This window comes from Oryx dammah, unplaced genomic scaffold (assembly GCF_014754425.2).
Source record: "Oryx dammah isolate SB20612 unplaced genomic scaffold, SCBI_Odam_1.1 HiC_scaffold_9, whole genome shotgun sequence".
NCBI lineage: Eukaryota > Metazoa > Chordata > Mammalia > Artiodactyla > Bovidae > Oryx > Oryx dammah.
In genome coordinates, this window is record NW_024070193.1 from 1,891,800 (window position 1) to 1,911,023 (window position 19,224).

General features: G+C 62.0%; 1 protein-coding gene across 1 annotated transcript in view; it reads right to left on the reverse strand.

Moving 5' to 3' along the window:
• IQSEC1 (IQ motif and Sec7 domain ArfGEF 1) overlaps positions 1–4,110 on the reverse strand; it is a 139,259-nt gene extending 135,149 nt beyond the window's left edge. Inside the window, exon 1 of the mRNA XM_040246668.1 lies at positions 3,945–4,110. Coding sequence (XP_040102602.1) covers positions 3,945–3,967 — 23 coding nt within the window. The 5' untranslated portion in view covers positions 3,968–4,110. The remainder of the gene's footprint in view (positions 1–3,944) is intronic.
• Between the last annotated feature and the right edge of the window lie 15,114 nt (positions 4,111–19,224).

Consider the following 19,224-nt stretch of genomic DNA (forward strand, 5'->3'; position numbering starts at 1 on the left):
GGTCCCATGGCCCCTGCCCACAAGGGGAGCCCTTCCTGGGGGTCAGACGCCTCCTGTCTCACCTCTCACCTCCTCTCGCTCACACCTGGGGCGCGGGGCATGGGCCAGACGCCAGCACTTTCAGTAAAGCTGTCGGAGCATCACAGAGCGGGGCTCTGGGGCCACCCGTCGGGGTCCAACCCCCAGCGCCACCCCTCCCGGGGTTATTCGGTGACTCAGCTGCCCCGTCTGTACAGAGGGGACAGCGACAGCTCCACCCCCAGGGTCACCATGCAGGTCAGTGAGCTAGTGCCTGCAGAATGCTTGCAACCCTGGGCCCGAGGCCTGCATAGCAGAGCACCCTCCCCTCCCTGCTCAGCCGGCACCCACTTCAGCCTCCGGCCTGCTGTGGGACGTGGGAACCCTCCCCGTCTCTGGGCTGTCGTCCTGTCGGGCCCGCGGCACTCTGCACTGACCCCATCTGTTTACAGCCGACAGGATCCCAGAAGCTACGTCTCACTGGGCTCTGTACCCTCTTGCTTCCCAGGTGGCTCAGTGGTAAAGAACCCGGCGGCTGACACAGGGGACACAAGAGACCCGGGTTCGATCCCTGGGTCGGGAAGATCCCCTGGGGGAGGGTATGGCAACCCACTCCAGTGTTCTTGCCTGGAGAATGTCACGGACAGACGAGCCTGGAGGGCTACAGTCCACGGGATCGCAGAGAGTATACAACGCACCTGTACCCCTTAGCTTAGGGCAGTGCCGGGCACAGGGCCCATCACCATTAATCAACAAAGCCTTACTGAGCAATCACTATACACGCAGTACTTTTCGAGGTGCAGGACACGCACAGCTAACACACGGTGAGCCCCTCTGCCCTGGCGCAGCTGACGCTCCAGCGGCCAGAATGGCCCAACCAGCCTGTGAGAGGGACACAGTGCGGCTCGGACTGGGGAATGTTTTTAGGGTGGCACCTGCCAGCTAGAGTCAGTGGCCCCAGGCAGAGTGAATGAATGAGTGAGCGAGCGGATGGGTGAGTTACAAACGAGCGCCGCCCTCCCCAGCAGCCCCGAGGGTCTCGCACACCCACTGCAAACTCCTGCAGCCCGACTCCCTGTGTTCACGGAGCAGGAAGTGACGTGCCGTGTAAGTGTAGTTACAGTCGGGAGGGGGCCGACCTTAATTAAGACACCATTAATTAAGCTTTCAGTGTAGGCCTGGCCTTGGTTGCTAGCAAAGTTGATTAAGGGACTGATCCTGGAGGCTTCATGATTTCCCCATTTCATTAACAAATCTCCTCCTGCTCACTGTGTCATCCACTGTCCCATGTACTCAGGGCTGGCTCCGGCTGCTGGAGCTCCCGGGTGGGAACCTGCCCCCTCTCAACGACGACAGAGTCTGGATGCCCAAGCTCTCCTTAGGGCCCAGGGGCTGGAGGGGAAGAGGCCGCAGGACGGGGAGGCGGGGAAGGGGCCGGGGGGCTGGGGGCAGGGCTCCGCCTGCAGCAAGACTGTCCAGGCCGGCCGTGTGTGCAGCGCACTGGGGGAGGGACGCACCGCCGAGCACGGGGCTGGAGGCCGCCACGAGACCTGAGTCTCCTTCTCTGTAAAATGGGATCATTTCCCAGCACAGGTGAGAACCACGGAGGCGAGGGGTGTGAGAAGCCGCGAAGCCAAATAGCGCAGCTGCGGTGGTCCTGGGCTGGGGCCTCCAGGCCCTGAAAGGCAAGCATCTAGAGACATTCCATCCCCCACGCTGCAAGCCCAGGGATCGCGCTGCAGGTGCCAGGAGAGCTCTGGTTCTGGTCCGCAAGTCTTTCTGCAAAACAGGCCCCCCCTCCCCGACTTCGGCCACCCCCTCCCCAGTCTCTGTGCAATCTCTGGTGCCCATGGGCTTGGAGGCGGCACGTGGGGGAAGCCTGGGTGTCCTGCTGCCAAACTGTGGGAGCTTGAAAGCCAGGGCGGTGAGGAAGGGCCCACGGTGGGGGCAAGCCGACCTGCCCTCCCCACAGTCCAGCTCCCTCCCAGGCGAGTGGGGGAGACAGGCATGGTCAGTGAGCCCTGCTGGGGGCTGTGTATTCCAGTGCAGGCTCCTGGGCTCCCAGCAGACAGAGCGAGTCTGTACTAGTAACGGGGAGGGGTCCTGGAACTGGAATGGCAGCCGCGTGCTCAGAAATCACAAACGGGCAGGACCCACAGCGGTGCCAAGGGAAGAGGCCACATCCGAGAACATCACCCACAGCTGAGCATCGAAATCACGTGGGGAGAACCGCAACGTTCCTGAGGCTGCAACCCTCCCAGGACCCAGAAGCCAGGATCTCAGGTGGGACCCAGAGCTGAGCATCGAAATCACGTGGGGAGAACCGCAACATTCCTGAGGCTGCAACCCTCCCAGGACCCAGAAGCCAGGATCTCAGGTGGGACCCAGACACGGGAGTTTTAAAGCATTCCGCAGCGATTCTAATGCAGAGCTGGGCTGCAAAGCAGCCCCCACCCCCCACACACACCTCAAGCTGGGGCACTCCAAGTTTCCCAGGGATTTGTTTAGCCTCAGTTGTCCCATCTCTAGAATGGGAGTCCAGAGGCTGCTGCACAGATTCCACCTCAGAGACCTCCCTCCCCCAGGGTTTCACGGCCCCTGAGACCAGAGAACGTCTCTGATCTCAGGCTCCCGGGCCCAGGAAAAGGAGGCAGGAGTGTCTCATGGGTCAGAGGGTGGCCTGTTCCCAGCAATAGCGGAGGTTCTGTGCTGGGGAAGGATTTATTATTTGTTTCCAAAAAAAAAAAAAAAGCAGGGGCAGGGAGTGAGAACCCAGAGTGATCGGCTCCCATCAACAAACCAAGCTGTGGGCTTCTCCACTTAAAAGGGAAAGGAACGTCACAGCAAACCACGGAGCCCGGTGGCCTTCCTCGCCCCGGGGCCCCGCCTGGGCCTGCTGGCAACGCAGCGGCAGGAGCGACGCCTCCTCTCGTCCAGCTCCGCAAGCGAGCGCGCTGTCTGGCCCGGGTGGAGAGCACTGGGCGCTGCTTCGCTCGGGCTCCAGGGGCCCTCGTCAAGGTGTAGGGGGGTCCGCGGCCTTGGAGCGCCCCCAGGGGTCCCCCCACATGATGCTCCAGGAACCCCCCCTACCCGGGCTTTCGAGTCCTGGGGACTGGGCCCAGCTCTGCCCTCTGACCTCACTGCACAGCCCCCCAAGTGCCCATGGCAGGAGGAGACTCACAGTCCCCAGTCCCAGAGGAGGGGTCCTGCAAGGCCAGAGACCCAGCTGCTGAACCCAGAACGCCGTAGAGCCCCAGGGAGCTGCGAGGAAGCTGGCATCCTCATCCGACGTCCCCGGAGGTGCGGGCTCGGCTTTCCATAAATACCCGGGCCCGTGATGTCACCGGCCCGTGCAGACATTCACGGACTCTGCCGTGGGCCCGGGGCCCAGCAGACAGGTGCTCTGCCGCTGGCCCACAGCACACCTGTGTGTTACGGGGTGACGCTGGCGATCCCCGCTCGGGAGGGCAGGCTCGACCTTCCCGTCCCTGGAGGGCACGGCATCCTGTCCCACCCTGACCTTCCTGCCAACCTTGCATCAGCCACGGCTGAAGGGCTGATCACGGCAGAGCCGGGCATGAGAAGCCATTTCCAAATGGACACAGGAGGGCTGAACCAGACGCCAACACGGTAGCAGCAGGTCTGGGGACCCCATACGTAGATTTGGGGGGGGATCAGCCCTCAGAGACAGGGAATTTCACAGCCCAACAGAGTCCTGCTAACAGCCTCCCCCCCGATCATGACCACCGATAAACATGTCCACTGCAGGGGACAGATGCTGGTATCTATGTCTGGTGGCCAGCTCCCTCTGCAAGCCACCTGCACAGCAAAACCCCTCCCCCAAGAGGGCCCGGCCTCCAGCTCCCAGCTGGGCTGCGGCCCTTCTGGCCTCAAGTTCCAGGCATAAGCCTGCCACAAATACTCACAAATAGCGTCTTCTGCACGCCATCCTGTCTGGAGAGGGTGGGCAGTTTTCCCTTCTCTCTCCCTCTCCAGCTGGGAAGGCTCTATGTGGTTAGAGGAGCAGGGCGATGCTCAGGCGAGAAGTGGAAGGGAATAAAATTAAATCGCGGGCGAGTCACATTCCCGGGGGTGGCGCACTCCTCCGCGGAGGCTGGGGCAGGAGCAAGGGGTGGCAGTCGCGGGCTCCGGAGGACCCAGGCACGCAGGGCTCACGTGGTGCCCGGGAGCCTGCGAGGACGTCGGGTCACCATGGTCGCCAGGCTGGGCGGGAGCCTGGCCTCGCGGCTACCTGGGAACACCTCTGGCTTGGGCCCTGCCGCACATCCGGGGTGGCGGGGCGCGGGGGTTGGGGAGGGCTGGCCGGGGGAGGGGGGGAACAGCATCCGGAGGAGGGGCCGGCGCAGAGGCTCCCCCGCGCCCCGGGAGCAACGTAGTGCGGGCGGAGCTGGACCAATCGCCGAGGCGCTCGTCGCCATGGCAACCGCAGCATCAGGCGCGGCCGCCCCGCGGCGCCCTCGCTGCAAAGTCACCCAGCAGGCGAAACCTGGAAATCCATTGCTAAAATGCACGCGCTGCTGCTTCCCGGGGTGGCTTCTTTCTGTCTGACCCCGAGACGTGCGAGTCACGGAGTGCACGGAGCTGGCGCCCTGAAGTCAGGCCGGCTGTTTCCCAGATTGCCTCTGCCTCCCAAAGGCCCTGAGACCCCGGGCAAGCCACTTCTCTCCGGGAGACTTGACCTATGCTGCTGTAAAATGGGATCATCACAGCCATGTCACGGGGTGCCAGGAGAGCTTACCACACAGAGCAGCCACCCCCGCGCATGGCTGGTTATCAGTCGCCGGCCATATCCTGGGGCGAATCTCTGCTCAACCGTGGGGTCCCCTCGTTCATGCACCCACTCACTCATTCCAACAGCTCAGGGACTGGCAACCCAATGTGAATAAGGCCAAGTATCTGCCCTCGTTCATTCATGAAAACGCCGTGCTTACACTCTAAGGAGGAAACAGGAATTCAGCATGCTCAGCTATAATTCTGCATGGTAAGAAGGACCAGGATAAAAATAAAGCAAAAGGCGGGAGGGAGGGGGATGTGGGAGAAGGGAGGCCCGCTCATGTGGGGAGGGGCGGTCAGAGGGGCACACGCGGGCTGAGACCCGTGCGGTGGAGGATCTGGGGAGGGGCAGCCAGGCAGAGGGAAGGCCTAGAGCCAGGGTCCTGAGGCAGAAAGCATTGTGTGTCGAGAGCCACCGAGGAGGCCAGCTCGCAGCAGCCGGCGAGTCACCGCGGGGTGACGATGGGAGGGTCGCTGTCCATCCTCTCCCCACAGGTGCACTTTGGATCAGAGTCTGTTTCCTCATCTGCAAATCAGGAACTCCAAACCTACTCCGCACATGTATTGAAAGTGAAGTCGCTCAGTCGTGTCCAACTCTTTGCGACCCCATGGACTATAACAGTCCCTGGAATTCTCCAGGCCAGAGTACTGGAGTGGGGAGCCTTTCCCTTCTCCAGGGGATCTTCCCAACCCAGGGATCGAACCCTGGTCTCCCGCATTGCTGGGGGATTCTTTACCAGTTGAGCCACAAGGCATATATATCTATGCAGACACACATAATATATACTGTTTATATAAATTATTTACACACATATATAACTTTTATGTGCATTATAACCCTGTAACAACCTCAGTGAGATACAAGATTTTACAGAAGAGGAAACTAAAGCCAGAAGTTCAGCACCCGCTGAGGGTCACACAGCTGTCGGGTGGCACAACGGGGCGGTCTGACTGCAGTCTTGGCTCTTCAGCAACTGCCCGACCTCCTCGCTGGGTCGGTTACCCAGCCCCTGGCTGACGGCTCAGAGGGCCACTCCCTTCCTCCCAGTCTCTCTGGGCTCTCAGCCCCGCTGGGTTCAGGGGCAGGGCGGCGGCTGCGTCCCTTAATTTTCTTCCTTCCTTTACAATGGAGGAAACAGAACTCAGAGAGGGCAAGTGACTTGCCTGAAACCGCACAGCAAAAAGTGGCAGAGATGGGACCCAGTTCTGGCGGCAGGCCCTCCCGAGGGGTCGGAGTAGAGAGGGGGGCTGGATGATGGTGGTGGAGGGCATCGGGACTGCTCACCGCTTCCTGAGCAGCACCTGGGGAGGACCCATCTTGCCCCAGCAGAGCCTTCCCTCCCGAGAGAAAGGCTGCCAGACGGTGCGCTGACCTTGCCTTAGAGCCCGCCCACCTCTCGCCTCACTGGAGCTGCATGGGATTCTAATCATGACCCCTAAATAACAGCAGCTGCAACTCAGGGCTCCACGAGGCTGGCTGTGCTCCAGTTCTGATGTTCGGTGGCTTCTCAGAGCCCCTCCCACCCCGACGGGACTCACCTCCACGCAGCGGTGGAGCCAAGACTCAACCTCCTCAGGGACGATGATTCTATCACGTCCATTTTCGAGAGGAGGAAACTGAGGCTCAGAGCGGCTGCGGGGAGGGCGGGTGGGCCGAATGGCAGAGCTGGCCCCAGCGTCCCCTTCCTGGGTCTCAGCCCTCGGAGCCTCCCTGGGGGTCACAATATCACCTGCACACCCACAGCTTTTGGGCACGTCCTCCTCACAGACTTACACATGTGTTTCTTATACGTTAGTCAGTTATTTCAAAAAAGGGCAAACGAAGAAGACCCTGGAGTTCAGACACAAGTTCCAAGACTGCAGGTGTTTACAAGCCACTTGGGGGAACGGGGTGGGGTTGCTGGATGTCTGGTGGTCGGTGTCCAGCGCAGGGTCGGGTGCAAAGGAGTCTCCAAAAACCATGCAGCTGAGATCGCAGCTCTGAACTCTCACTAGAGACGCACAGGCTCGTCTTGCTGGGAAGTGATACAGGTCATCAAGCAGGGCCCGTGACCAGAGGCGCAGTCGTGAGCATCGGCTCTGCCCGCATCGCACCGAGCCTGCCCCTCACCATCAGAGGGGGCTGTTGCTCACTTTCTGGAGGTGGAGCCCGAGGCCACGAGTGGGCCCAAGGGCACACAGTCGGGAAGCGACGCTGCAGGACGCTGCACCAAGTGGTTGTGGCGCTTTCCTGACCGAACCAGATGCCCGGGGTGGGGCGTGGGGACCGCGGGCCTTTCCCAAGGCAGGCTCCCCCGCCTCGCACCGCTGCAGGCCTGAGACTGGGGCACAATATTGGTGCTGGGACCCCTCCTCACCCTAGCAGTCACCCACTCTCCTGGGTCACTCTGGAAATTCCTGCATGCACCCCCTGCCCCCATCTGGCCACTGTGGATCCCTGGAAGGTGACCCACACGAGGAGAGAAAGCAGAGGCTCAAGGTGGCGGGGTGACGTTTCTCACCCAGGACTCCCTGCCTCCACTGGAAAATTCCGCCCTGCAGGCGGACAGGCGCCTCCGCACAGAGCATCCCGCCTGCTGCTCGGGCCAGGGCCCATCTGTGCCCCGGAAAGGAGCACACGGCCTTTGGCAGAGAGGGCGGGAGCATGGAGCCAACTGATCCTCAGGTCACAGGACCTTCCAGGCTGGGGGTGGGGGTCCCAGCATCTTCCTTCCCACGGGGGCGGCACGGAGCCCCTACCCTACTCTAACCGTGGAAACGCGGAACCCTCTGCATTCGGACTTTCCAAATCTCAGAATCACAAATCCTTCAAGGTGTGGAATTGCTTCTCCCCTTCTCACTGAAGCACTAAATTTTACAGAAGCAAAATCCTAACTGCACACGTAACATGAAAGGCTCTTCTCTTTAAACAAAGCTCCCTTGACCGCTCCCCCAGTTTTCACTGCCCTCAGCTGTCTCCGCTGACCTCCCCGCTCTGATCTGTTAGGACGGGCCCTTTAAGAAGGTTTTCTGTGTCTTTAGCTATATACACATGCCTACAGAAAGAAACAAGTATTATGAAGACCCTAAAAAGCGGTATCACGTTCAGTTAGGAAATAAAAATTGTGAGTACATCAAAAGGCGTAAAGATGCAGACGGTGAGTCTGACGTCAGCTTTCCTGCAGAGCCAGATACCCAACAAGTGCCTGCGTCTAGGCTTCGCACAAATGGAGCCACCCCGGGGGTCGTTCCCCAGCGCTCTCTGTGCCCCCTGGATGCGTGACGCTCAGGACGCGAATCCCGGAAGCCCTGACCCACGGCTGGGGCCTGTGCAGAGTCCCTGAACCACAGGTGTGGGCTTGGCTCTCGGCGCGGGGAGGGCCCCACCGGCTGTGAAAAGTCCCTCACATCCCTGAGCCGCCGGCTCCCCGCGCATGGGGAGCAGAGGTGGGGGGAAGCGGCCACAGCAATGATCTCCGGAAACTGGGTGGGCTGCTGGGGGCCGGGCAGGGCCCCTCTGCAGGGCACCAAACGCCCGCAGTGCCCTGTCCTCCGACCTGGGGCCCAGGGTCCCTGACAGGCGGCACTTGGGCTGGAGGCTGGAGCGTGGGGACCCGCCTCGGGCGGGCGGTGTCTGCTTCTGCCCAGGCCTCGGCATCCTGCTCACCCACAGGGCGAGAGCAGGCGGGGCAGGGGCCCTGAGAGCCCCAGTCAGGGGCCCGTGGGGGTGCAGGATGGAGCAGCCGGGGAGGCGCAGGCGGGCCTGCCTGGCCGTGCCAAGGTCGGCGCGGCGGCGTGGCAGGACAACCAGACACAGAGCCAGAGGAGATGGCCCGAGTGTGTCGGGACGCTGGCCCCTCCCTCTCCCAGCAGCTGCTGCACCCCTGCCCACAGCTTCTCAGTGGACGGAGCAGCCAGTGGTCAAGCCCAGGAGGCAGCTCCGACGCTGGCTGCGGGCCTCGGGGTGGGGGTCCACCTGCGGCCTCGGCCCAAAGCCTCAGCGAGCTGGGCGCCTGGAAAGTTCGCGGAACTGAGACTGGCTGGGCCTGGGGTCAGGAGAGCCGGGCTGAGGCCTCCACTCCCCCCGGTGCCCCCAGCCAGGCCGCGAGACGGGGGTGAGGGTGAGCAGGGGCCCCAAAGCCCCGGCGGCTCACAGAGACCCATGACAGCTCCCAATCCTCCCCTTGCTTTCGTTGTTCGATTAATTTTATGTCTAAAGTAATTTTCACTGAAAAGCAAAACTTCCAGCCACCACTGTAAATTTCCTGTATGTGGCAGGCTGGTTAGACCACGAGCAACTCAGCTCTGCTGGTGACTCACGGGTGAAGGATCCGCCTCCCAGCACAGGAGACATGGGTCCCATCCCTGGTCCGGGAAGATCCCACGTGCCGAGGAACGGCCAGGCCCGTGGGCCACAGCAAGGGAAGCCGCTCACCCCACCTGGACAGCGGCCGCGCTCACACCAGAGAAGAGCCCGGGCAGCGACACAGCCCCGGCACAGCCGGTAAAGGGGCAAGACCACTGAACGCGGCTGTGAAGCAGAAGCTGCCCTCCCGACTCCCTCTCTTGGCCCCAGGTGTCCGGACGCCCCAGCCTGGGAAGCCCCGAGCTGATGCTGGGATGCGGGCAGGTGGGCCCCACTCACAGGCTGGGTCGGCACGGACCGCCGGTGGTGGGTTCACGGTCACGGCTGGGCGGGGCCCGCCGCTTCCCTTTCCTGAAGGCCCACTGGCCCGTCTCAGCCGGAGGGCTCTGTGTGTGTGTGTGTGTGTGTGTGTGTGTGTGTGTGTGTGTGTGTGCGTCTGTCTGTCTCTGGGGATTTGGGCCGCTCCCTGGGGCAGGGCGGAGGCCACTGAGGTCCATGTGAGGGGGCAGCACCCCGAGGGGCTGGTCTCCTCCCGGGTCCTCGTGGGGCTGGGTTCTGTGGGTATTTGGGGGCCAGGAGTGGGGCATCGCTGCCCAGCCCCCAGCCCCCGGGCAGGGAGCGTTCCTGACCGCAGAGCAGCACTAATCCTCTACCCACTTGCTCCTTCATCCATAAAACGCTGACTAACGCCGCCGCGGGGCCAGGCCGCGGCCCGGCGGGGAGGGCGGAAGGTGAGACACAGCCTGCGTCTCCTGCCTGGAGGGAGGCAGTGGGCTCCCGGGGCCGTGGGGGGCCTTGGGCCCCCTCCTGCAGCAACCTGGGTGCCCCCTTAGTGCCTGAGGCTCCGGGGGGCTGACTCCTCTCCCAGCTCAGTTCGGACTTGGGACTCGAGCTGGGAGGAGGCCCGACTCGACTGCGGTGCAGACTCTCCCAACCTGCACTTGAGCTTAGACCTGAGTGATGGGAGCTGCCGCTCCGCCTGGGCCCCTAAGAAGGGGCTGGACGGGGAGCGGGAGAGACAGGGCGCCAGGGTCGGCGCTGGAGCATCTGGAGGCAGCCGCGCCTGAAGGTCCGAGGTCCGGTGCGCTGATAGCCCATCTTACCAGGGCCAGCCCTAACTCCTATGCCTTTTAACAGCTATGATGCTGACGGAGTATCATAATATCGAGGGACTATTTGCCTAGATGTCCCACAGGTTATCTGAGTGAGACAAGGAGGGGGTTGTCCTTGGGGAAAGGGAAATGGGAAGGAAAAACGGAAGTTCTCCGGAGGGGGGCACGTGGAAGCTGAGCCTAGAAGGATGGGTGGGAACTTGTTGGGCCGACGGTGCATGGAAAGGCGTTCCCAGCAGATGGAACAGCATGTGCAGAGGCCTGGAGCTGAGAAGCACGGGGTGAGGGGCCTCTGCTCACGAGGGGCTTGGGCTTTGTCTGGGGGGAATGGGGCGCCGAGGAGGGGTGTGTGATGAGACGTTCACAGGGGATGGGGGCGGGGGGCAGATTTGAGGCTCTGGAGGGGTGGGCAGGGAGGCCTGCACAGAGCGTCGGGAGGGGTGGAAGGAAGGGGTGTGTGCAGACCCTCTTGGGGGCGGGGTCTGGGGACAGGGACGACATTTGGGTTCCTGGTCTGGACGCTGGTGGCTGGTGGCACTGCTCACCCACCTGGGGACACAGGAAGAGGCACAGGTGGGAGAGCGGTGACCGTCCCCCTGGCGGTCAGGGCCTGGGGCCGCTTACAGGCAGTGTCCAGGAGGCTAGAGGGGAGGGCGTGAGAGGGGTGCGGAGGGGAGGCCAGCAGAGCCCGGGGGTGCGGACACCTAAGAGAGAAGGACAGCCAGTGACGGAGGAGAGGAGACCCGGGGAGCTCCAGCCTTGGCCTCGGCCCCCACTACCCTCCCATCCCGCATCCTTCCCGGGGTCCAACATCCTCCCTGTCCCATCACAGGGGCGCCGTTCCTGCGTCCCCAGGGTCTAAGGTAACACAGGAACAGCACATCTTAGCAAACGAGAATTCAAAAGAGGCTCTAAGCCTCATGCTCATCATGGTACCATTTACAACACACACTAAAACGGCAAATGAAAGTCAGCACCTCAGATCCCTGCCCGTCGTGGGGTTATCACGCAGCCTTCAGCGGGAATCAGTGACTGTCGCTTAAGAAAAAAGACGTGGGTTCTCAAAGCGTGTCCACCTCAGAATGTGACCGAGACACAGCCAGCAAAAGGCCACGTCGACAGCTGGGCCTGAGTGCAGGTCACCGATCAGCTTTCATTCCTTTCTCATTCTAGTTTACTATTCAGACGTTCTACCACACGAATTAACTATAATAAGGAGAAAACACATTATTACAGAAAACTCCCCAGGCGCCTAAAAGCAGCTGAAACGCCACTGAGCTGTGGTTTCAGGCGGAGGAGCCAGGCCCTGCAGGGCAAAGTGCGCAGGTCTGGGGTGGGATGCGGGCTGGGGCCCCAGCTCCCTGCTGCCTGCCTGGGGGCCCGGCCCCATTCCCCGCGCTTCCCGTCTGGGGATGGGTCCCCCTGGCCCCCGCCAAAGGCTGCTCGGGACACCTCGTGAGTGGGCTCCAGGGCACCTGTGACCCGAGTTCCCCAAAGGCGAGAGCATCCCCAGGGCTGGACGGGTGGGGTGCTGAGAAGTCAGAGCCAAAGCTCAGGGTGCAGGCGGCGGGCGCGGCGGCAGCCCCGGGGGCCTTAGTGGCTTTGAAGACTATTAAAGGCGCTGTCTCGGGGGTCGTCACCCGTTTTGCAGGTGGGGGAGGAGGGTGGGCCGTTGCTTGCCCCCCGCCCCGCACCGTGAGATCTGGTCTGAGGGTCCCCTGGGCTGCAGCGGGCAGCATGACCCCATGGCGCCCGGCCCCGCGTCTCCTCTCCCTGACCTCCAGGGGGCCACGGGCCCGTCTGATCACCTGTTCATCCTCACCCCCGGAGGGGCCTGGGGAGGAGGCTGGTTGCCAGGCCAGCGGGGGCTGGTCTGGCCAGCGGCCTGGGCTGCGGGGGGCCCAGGCTGGAGGACTGGGTTCAGCCCAGAGAGACAGGACAGAGACTGCTCCCAGGCAGGGGCCCAGCAGACTCGGACTCTGCCCACCGCTCACCTGCTGTGTGACCCCCAGTGAGTGACAAGCTGTCTCTGAGCCTCTGTCTGTAGCCTGGAAAACCGGAAACGCAGGGTCCTCCCTGAGAATGGCAAGGCGAGGGCTGCGGGACGGACAGCTCATGGCCGGGGGGAGAGGCCCGTCTGTCTCCACACCCTGGGGGCGGCCTGGAGGAAGCCGGGGGCCACTCGAGAAGGGAACCAGAGCGCGTCTTCCTTCCAAGAGTGCCGGAGTCCTGCTCTGTCTTGACTGGGGCTACTGCCCATTCTCCACGCTGTGCCGCGGCAGCTTGTACAGACACCAACCAGATGCTTCCCAGAATGCTCAGAATAAACCCCAGCCGCCTGGCCCGGCTCCCCGACTCCGCCACCCCACGCACCTGCGGCCACTCGCTCCTTCCCCCACGCTGCCCCCTGCCGGCTCCTGCCTCAGGACCTTTGCACGTCTGCTCCCGCCATCAGAGTGCCCTTCCCCCAGGCCCCATCTCACATTATCATCTCACACCATCCCAGTCCGCCCAGAGCTCCCCCTGCCTGGGCAGCCTTTCCTGCACACACTCACAGACACGGCCCCCAGGGGCCATTTTATTTCATCCAGAGCATTTGAAAGGATCCTGCTTAATCGTTTTTTTCCCAACACCTGTCTTCCCTGAAGAGAATGTCGGGTCCCGAGGGGCAGGGTCCCCTGTCTGGTTGTCACGACTGCCTTCAGTGCACGGAGGGGCCTGCACACGACGCTTTGCTGTGCTTAGCGGCTCACTCGTGTCCGACTCTTCGCGAGTCTATGCACTGTGGCCCACCAGGCTCCTCTGCCCACAGGAGTCCCCAGGAAAGAATACTGGAGTGAGTAGCCTATCCCTTCTCCAGGGGATAGTCCCAACCAGGGACTGAACCCAGGTCTCCTGCACTGCAGGCAGCTTCTTTACCAGCTGAGCTACCAGGGAAACCCAAAGAAATGTCCACCAAAGGCAGGGATTAACACATGCCATCAGTCACACTCCCTGGCTCACCCCCAGCAGGATCGGTGGGAATGCAGGTACCACCCTGAAGCTTCTTGGTCCACACGCCTCACCTTTCACGGGTTTGGCAACCCCCGCCAGCCCCCAGACAAAAATTCTTCCAACAGTGACTCTGTGCTGGGTAATTATGTGCCTCCGCGCTAATAATAGGTCTTGTGATTATAGTTTATTTGCTGTGATTTTAGTTAATGGACCAGATGGAATATTTGCATCTGGAAAGTTCCCCAGCTGTTTTGGGGACCTCCCAAATTTACTGCTCAAAGAAGAAAAGGCTCTTGGTGCAGGAAGCACCCCAGAGGGTGGGCAGGAGGCCTGCAGGCAAGCCCTTCATGTCTCTGGGGCTCAGTCTCCCCATCTGTCAAATGGGATGATAACACCTGCCTCGCAGGGAAGGAGACAAACAGCCCAAACCTCCACGGCCACGATGACCTTGAACATGCTAGGGCCTTTGTGCAGTAGCCAGGTAACTGCTTTCTTTAATGGATTTTTTCTTTTACTTGAATGCAATTTTATTATTATTTTAAAATATTATTGTTATTTGTGGTTTCATTTCTGTATCTCTGGCTGTGCTGGTCTCCACTGCAGTATGGCAGCTTCTCACTGTGGCGGCTTCTCCTGCTGGGGAGCGCAGGCTCCCGAGTGTGTGCTCAGTAGCTGTGGCTCATGGGCTTAGTGGCTCCAGGGCACGTGGGATCTTCCTGGATCAGGGATCAAACCCATGTCTCCTGCAGTGGCAGGCGGATTCTTCACCTCTGGACCATCAGGGAAGCCCGTGGAATGCGTTTTAAAGGGAGACTCTTTCAAGACCCTAAATGGAAACCAGGGCCGCCTTGCCTGCCACATGGCTGGTGGGACCCCGTTCTGAAGCTTCACACGGATGGGTTTGGGTGGTCATCGTCCACCCCTCCCATGGGGTCGCCAGCTCGTCACCCCCCGTTGCTGGAACCAGTGCCCGGCGCGGAGCAGGAGCTCCCTCGGGAGTGGTGAAGGAAGGTCCCCTGGCAGGGGGCCCAGGGTCCAAAGGAGCGGGCCACCCACGCGCCAGTTCGTTGCCCCGCTGCTGAGCGAGCACCCGCTGGGCGCCTGCTGGGCTCGGGGCCACGGCCGCGACGGGCTGATGGCGTCCCCTTGTCCCCCCGGCCAGGTCACACTGCCCGGCTCCTCCCGGGCCCCTCGCCCCCTCCTCTGTCGGCCTCGAGCCCCGGGGGTCCCGTCCAACCTGGGCTCTGTGAGCTCCCGTCTGCTGCCGACGCCTACACTTGTGCCTCCAACCTGCATGCTGCACCTACTCCCGGCCGGGGGTCCCGCGGCCTCCGAGTGGCTTTTGCTCAGACAGGCGTTCAGGAGGAGGCCAGCCCCCAGCCCCCGCCCCCTGCCCCTGCACCGGATGACTGCTCCTCCTCCGCCGTCAATCGGCCGTCTCGCTCCCACACGGCCTCTCCTGCCCTCACGTCCCCGGCCGGCCCTGACCCTCCCTGCCTCCGCACCCGGAGGCCAGCGGCAGTCCCTGCTCCCCGGGTTCCCAGCTACACTCCGCGACGGCAGCGAGACGCTCCTCTGGCTGCAAGCGAGCGCACGCTGCAGGGCTGCTCAGCACCCTCTGGGGCCCCCCCCCACTCAGAGCAGGGCCAAAGTCCGTGCAAGGAGGCGCCCGGCCTGCGTGGTCCCCTGACTGTGCCCTCCTCACTCACTGCCCAGGCACAGTGGCCTCTTTCCCCATCGGGCAAGCCCCCTCCTGCCCCAGGGCCTGTGCCCAGGGGGCCGTTCGGAATATATGAATATATACGCAGAAGCACTGCTGCGCTGAGCATTAACGCCTCCCCTGCAGGTCCTGGGGGCTCTGGGGGGCTGGGGGGCAGGACCGCAGAGCTGCAGAAGGGGTCAGTCCAAGGCTCAGCACAGTCTGCAACTCCTGGCAGAAAACACATTTCAGTATTTTGGCTAGGGGGCCACGCAGGGGGAGCTGACTCCCCGCGTCTGACGTGGGCTGGGGACTGATCTGCGACTTGGATCCCCGGGCAGGGATCGCAGTGCTCAGCAGGGGGCACGCCTGTGCAGGAGGACTGAGCCTGGGTGTCCCTGGTCCCCTGCCACCCTGATTGCAGGGACAGTGCACGGGGCCACACCGACATTCCCCTCTCACAGCCAGACTCTCATCCTGCAGTCTCCCCAAGGGGTTTCCATCCAACTCTCAGCTGAGGGGCGTGGCAGGGCGGCCATCCTGCCATAGGAGGGGAGCTGGGGACCCCACCGGCGCTGAGTGAGGGGTTAGTAAGGCCCCTGGGCAGGCAGGGTACCATATCTACCCGGCCCCAGTCAGGCCCCAAATGGGTGTCCTTAAATGAGCTTCAGATGTTTGCATCCGGGCACGCTGAGGACTGCCTTGGATGGCTTCCTGTAGTTATTCTTTTTCACATTTACTTAAAGAATGTATTTTATAATACATTCACCGGATTCAAAAGCGTACAAGATTCATAGTGCAATCTGGGCCCCGCCCCTGGCCCCACCATCTCAGCTCTGCGCCACAAAGGGAGCCACTCCGGTCGAGCTCTCTGGCAATCTTCTTGCCGAATCATTGGTTTTTATTTTCAAAAACAAGCAAATGCGGGTCAAAGAATCTGAACAGACACTTCTCCAAAGAAGATACACGAACGGCCAATAAGTGCGTGAAAAGACGCTCAGTATTGCTTGTCGTCAGGGAAATGCAAACTCGCCCCCCAGGGTCGAAAATGGACAAGAAGCGGGCGGTGAGGGCATGGGGAGGCGGGGCCCTCACACTCTGCTGTTGGGGACGGGAAATGCTGCGGACGCCGCAGAAGACAGCCGGCCTGTCCCTCTCGGGTTACACATGCAATGACCATGTGACCTACATCCACGCCCACAAGTGCTGGAAACACGTCCACACAAAAACCTGAACTCAGATGCTCACAGCAGCATTAGGCTTGATAGCCAAAAAAGGGGAAACGGCCCTTACGTCCATCTGCTGAGGAGGGGTCAATAGAATGAATTAAATACACAACTAGTAGTGAAGAATCCACCTGCCAAGGCAGGAGACGTGAGATGCGGGTTCGATTCCTGGGTCGGGAAGGTCCCCTGGAGGAGGGCATGGCAATTCACTCCAGTACGCTAGCCTGCAGAATCCCACGGACAGAGGAGCCTGGCGGGCTACCATCCACGGACCGCAAAGACTCAGACACGCCTGAAGTGACTTAGCAAGCACGCATATGCACACAGCAGGACATGGTTTGGCTACAGTAGCTGTGAAGTGTGGAGAGGCGTCACAGCGTGGACGAGCCCTGAAAACATGAGGACCGTCAGAGTCCATTTACATGAAGTGTACAGAAGAGGCGGAGCGACGGAGGCAGAAAGTGGAGGAGAGGCTGCAGGGGCTGGGCGGCGTGGGGACGAGGGTGACGCTGGTGAACACGGGGTTTCTTTCAGGATGACAAGAAGGCTCTGAGACTGATGGCGGTGATGGCCGCCCAATGCTGAAGACACTAAAACTTCAAGCGGTATAACTCAATACTGTATGAACTACCTCACCCCTTCTTAAAAAAAAATAAGCAAGGATGCATAACGCATTCCCCCAGGCTTTCATCACTCCAGTCTCTGCTCAAAGGTGCCTCCCCTGCCCGGCTTGGTCCCCGGCGGCTGCCTCCTCAGAGCGCTTCTCCGCCTCTGAAAGCACCGGGTCTCGCAGTCTGCTCTCACTGAAGTGTCAGACTCCACGAGCACAAGGGCCCCGTCTCGTTTAGACCCTGACGTGTCTCGTTTAGACCCTGACGTGTCCTCGATGCTCAGGACGGTGCTGGGCACACGGCAAGTTCTCAGATAGTATCTGATGATCGGCCTGTGTGATGGATGGAGTTGAGCACTACACCCATGGTGTTGGGTGGGACCAACCCCAGAACTTCCTCGAGAACTTCATGGGAACGTCCCTGGCATCCAGGGTCCTCAGGGATGGCAGGCACTCCCCAAGCCTCCTCCTGCCCCATAGGTCCTGGCTTGCTTGCCCCTGGGGCCAGGGAGCTCATCCCCTTTTGAGGCAGCTGGTTTCGGCTGTGGTCTCAGGCCCGCCTCCCCAGCTGCCTGAGCCTGCTCACTTTCCTCCTCTCCCCTCTCCTCTCCTCTTGGGCTCCCTGGGAACAGCCTCCTGTGCAGAAGCAGGGGAAAGTCCTAGAAGGGCATCGTGAGCTGAGCCCATGACGTTCTGGGGCCCGTGTGCTGGAGCCCCACCCCTGCTGGGCTCGGACCATCGGTCACCCCTCTGTTCACGCCCGGCTGGTCCCCAAGACTTGCCCCCTGCCAACCTCCCCGTAGATTCAGGGGAACCCCGAGGGGCTCGGTCAGGAGGTCTGCAGGGGTCTTCCTGGGAAAGCCACATCCCAGGCAGGAGCTGAGGGCGTCTGGACCTCCCACCGGGCTCTCTTCTTGGTCCGAGCTCCGGTATGGAAGACGGTCAGGCATAAGGCTTCCGGGTGAGGCAGGGTGCACAGGGCCTGGAGCAAGTGGAAAAGCCCAGCCTGGATCAGGGCAGCTGGGGAGGCGTGCCTGAGACCCAGTGGGCAGGGCTGAGGCTGGGAGGGAACTAAGTGCAAAATGATCTGAGCTGTGCAGAGCTGAAACCGACTGCCTCAAAAGGGGATGAGCTCCCTGGCCCTAGAGGTAAGCAAGCAAGGAGGCTTGGGGAGCACCTGCCGTCCCCAAGGACCCCGGATCCCAGGGACGGTCCCATGAAGTTCTCGGGAAGTTCTGGGGTGGGTCACGCCCAACACCACGGGTGTAATACTCAGATGCCCCAGCAGAGGGCAGCACTGGGCTGCCACGCAGTCGGGAACGGAGGCCTGTGCAAATCCTGGGAGCCACGGAGACCCGGAGGCCCAGCCCACCAGGCGCCCCCTCTCCCAGCGGCGTCCAGATCCCCGCTCTGCACCCGCTCTGCACCCCTGCAACAGGCCTCGTTCCCAGCTGCTGCGCCCCCTCCTGCCTCCGAGGGCCCCAGATCCCTGTGCTCCCCAAGGCCCGCGTAGCCCCGGCCACCCGCAGGGCTCTGCCCCCCGCCTCCCCAGCCCCAGCGCCGGCTCCTTCTCTCACCGAGATCGCGCCCCAAATGCAGCTAAAGAGGCCCCCCCGGCCACCCCCGGGCAAGCTCACTCCCGTCCCCAGGCTCCGGTCTCAGGACCTGGTTGGTGCCGCCGTCCCTGGCCAATCAGTGGACCCGCTGACCTCCACCCATACCACACCGCTCCTGGGGAGGCTGTTCCCATCCCAAGCCTTGCCCAGCCCTCTGATTCAGTGTCTTACCGGCATCACTTAATACCCTTTTCCACCCAGGACGTGCTGGGGGCCCGTCTGCCACGCTCCTGTGCTCGGGGAGCACCCACCCCAGGTCTGACCCCAGAGCCCCAGGTTCAGGGGCGCACCCGCTGGCCACTGTCCCCTAGGAGGCCGCCAGCTCCCAGAGGAAGAGCAACGTCTCAGGGAGGGGCTCAACTTCCGACCTGGGGAATCAGCCCACCCACCCCTCAGGCCCCTTGTCTGATAAATGGGTGCGGTGGGGAGGTTTGCCCAAGGAGGTGATGACAGGGGAGGGGCCTGGACCCCTGATCTGGGCTCAGGGTGAGGTCCTGCGAAGCCCTGCCTTCTCCTTGGACCCATAGTACAGATGGAGAAACTGAGGACAGAGAGAGGCCAGGGGCCCGCCCGCAGTCACAGGGCTGGGCAGAGGGGCGCAGGAGGAGCCTGAGCTGACTCCAGTGAGCATGAGCTCCTGGCCAGTCCTGCGCCCGCCAGGCTGCGGGACCTGAAGTAAAGCACGTGCCGTCTCCAGGCCTCTGCTGGGAATTCCGGGAGGATGGCAGAGCGGACTGAAGCCTTAGGATGCATTTCGCTGGCTCGTGGACAGAGGCCAGGGACGCCACATCACATGCTGGGAGGCACGCG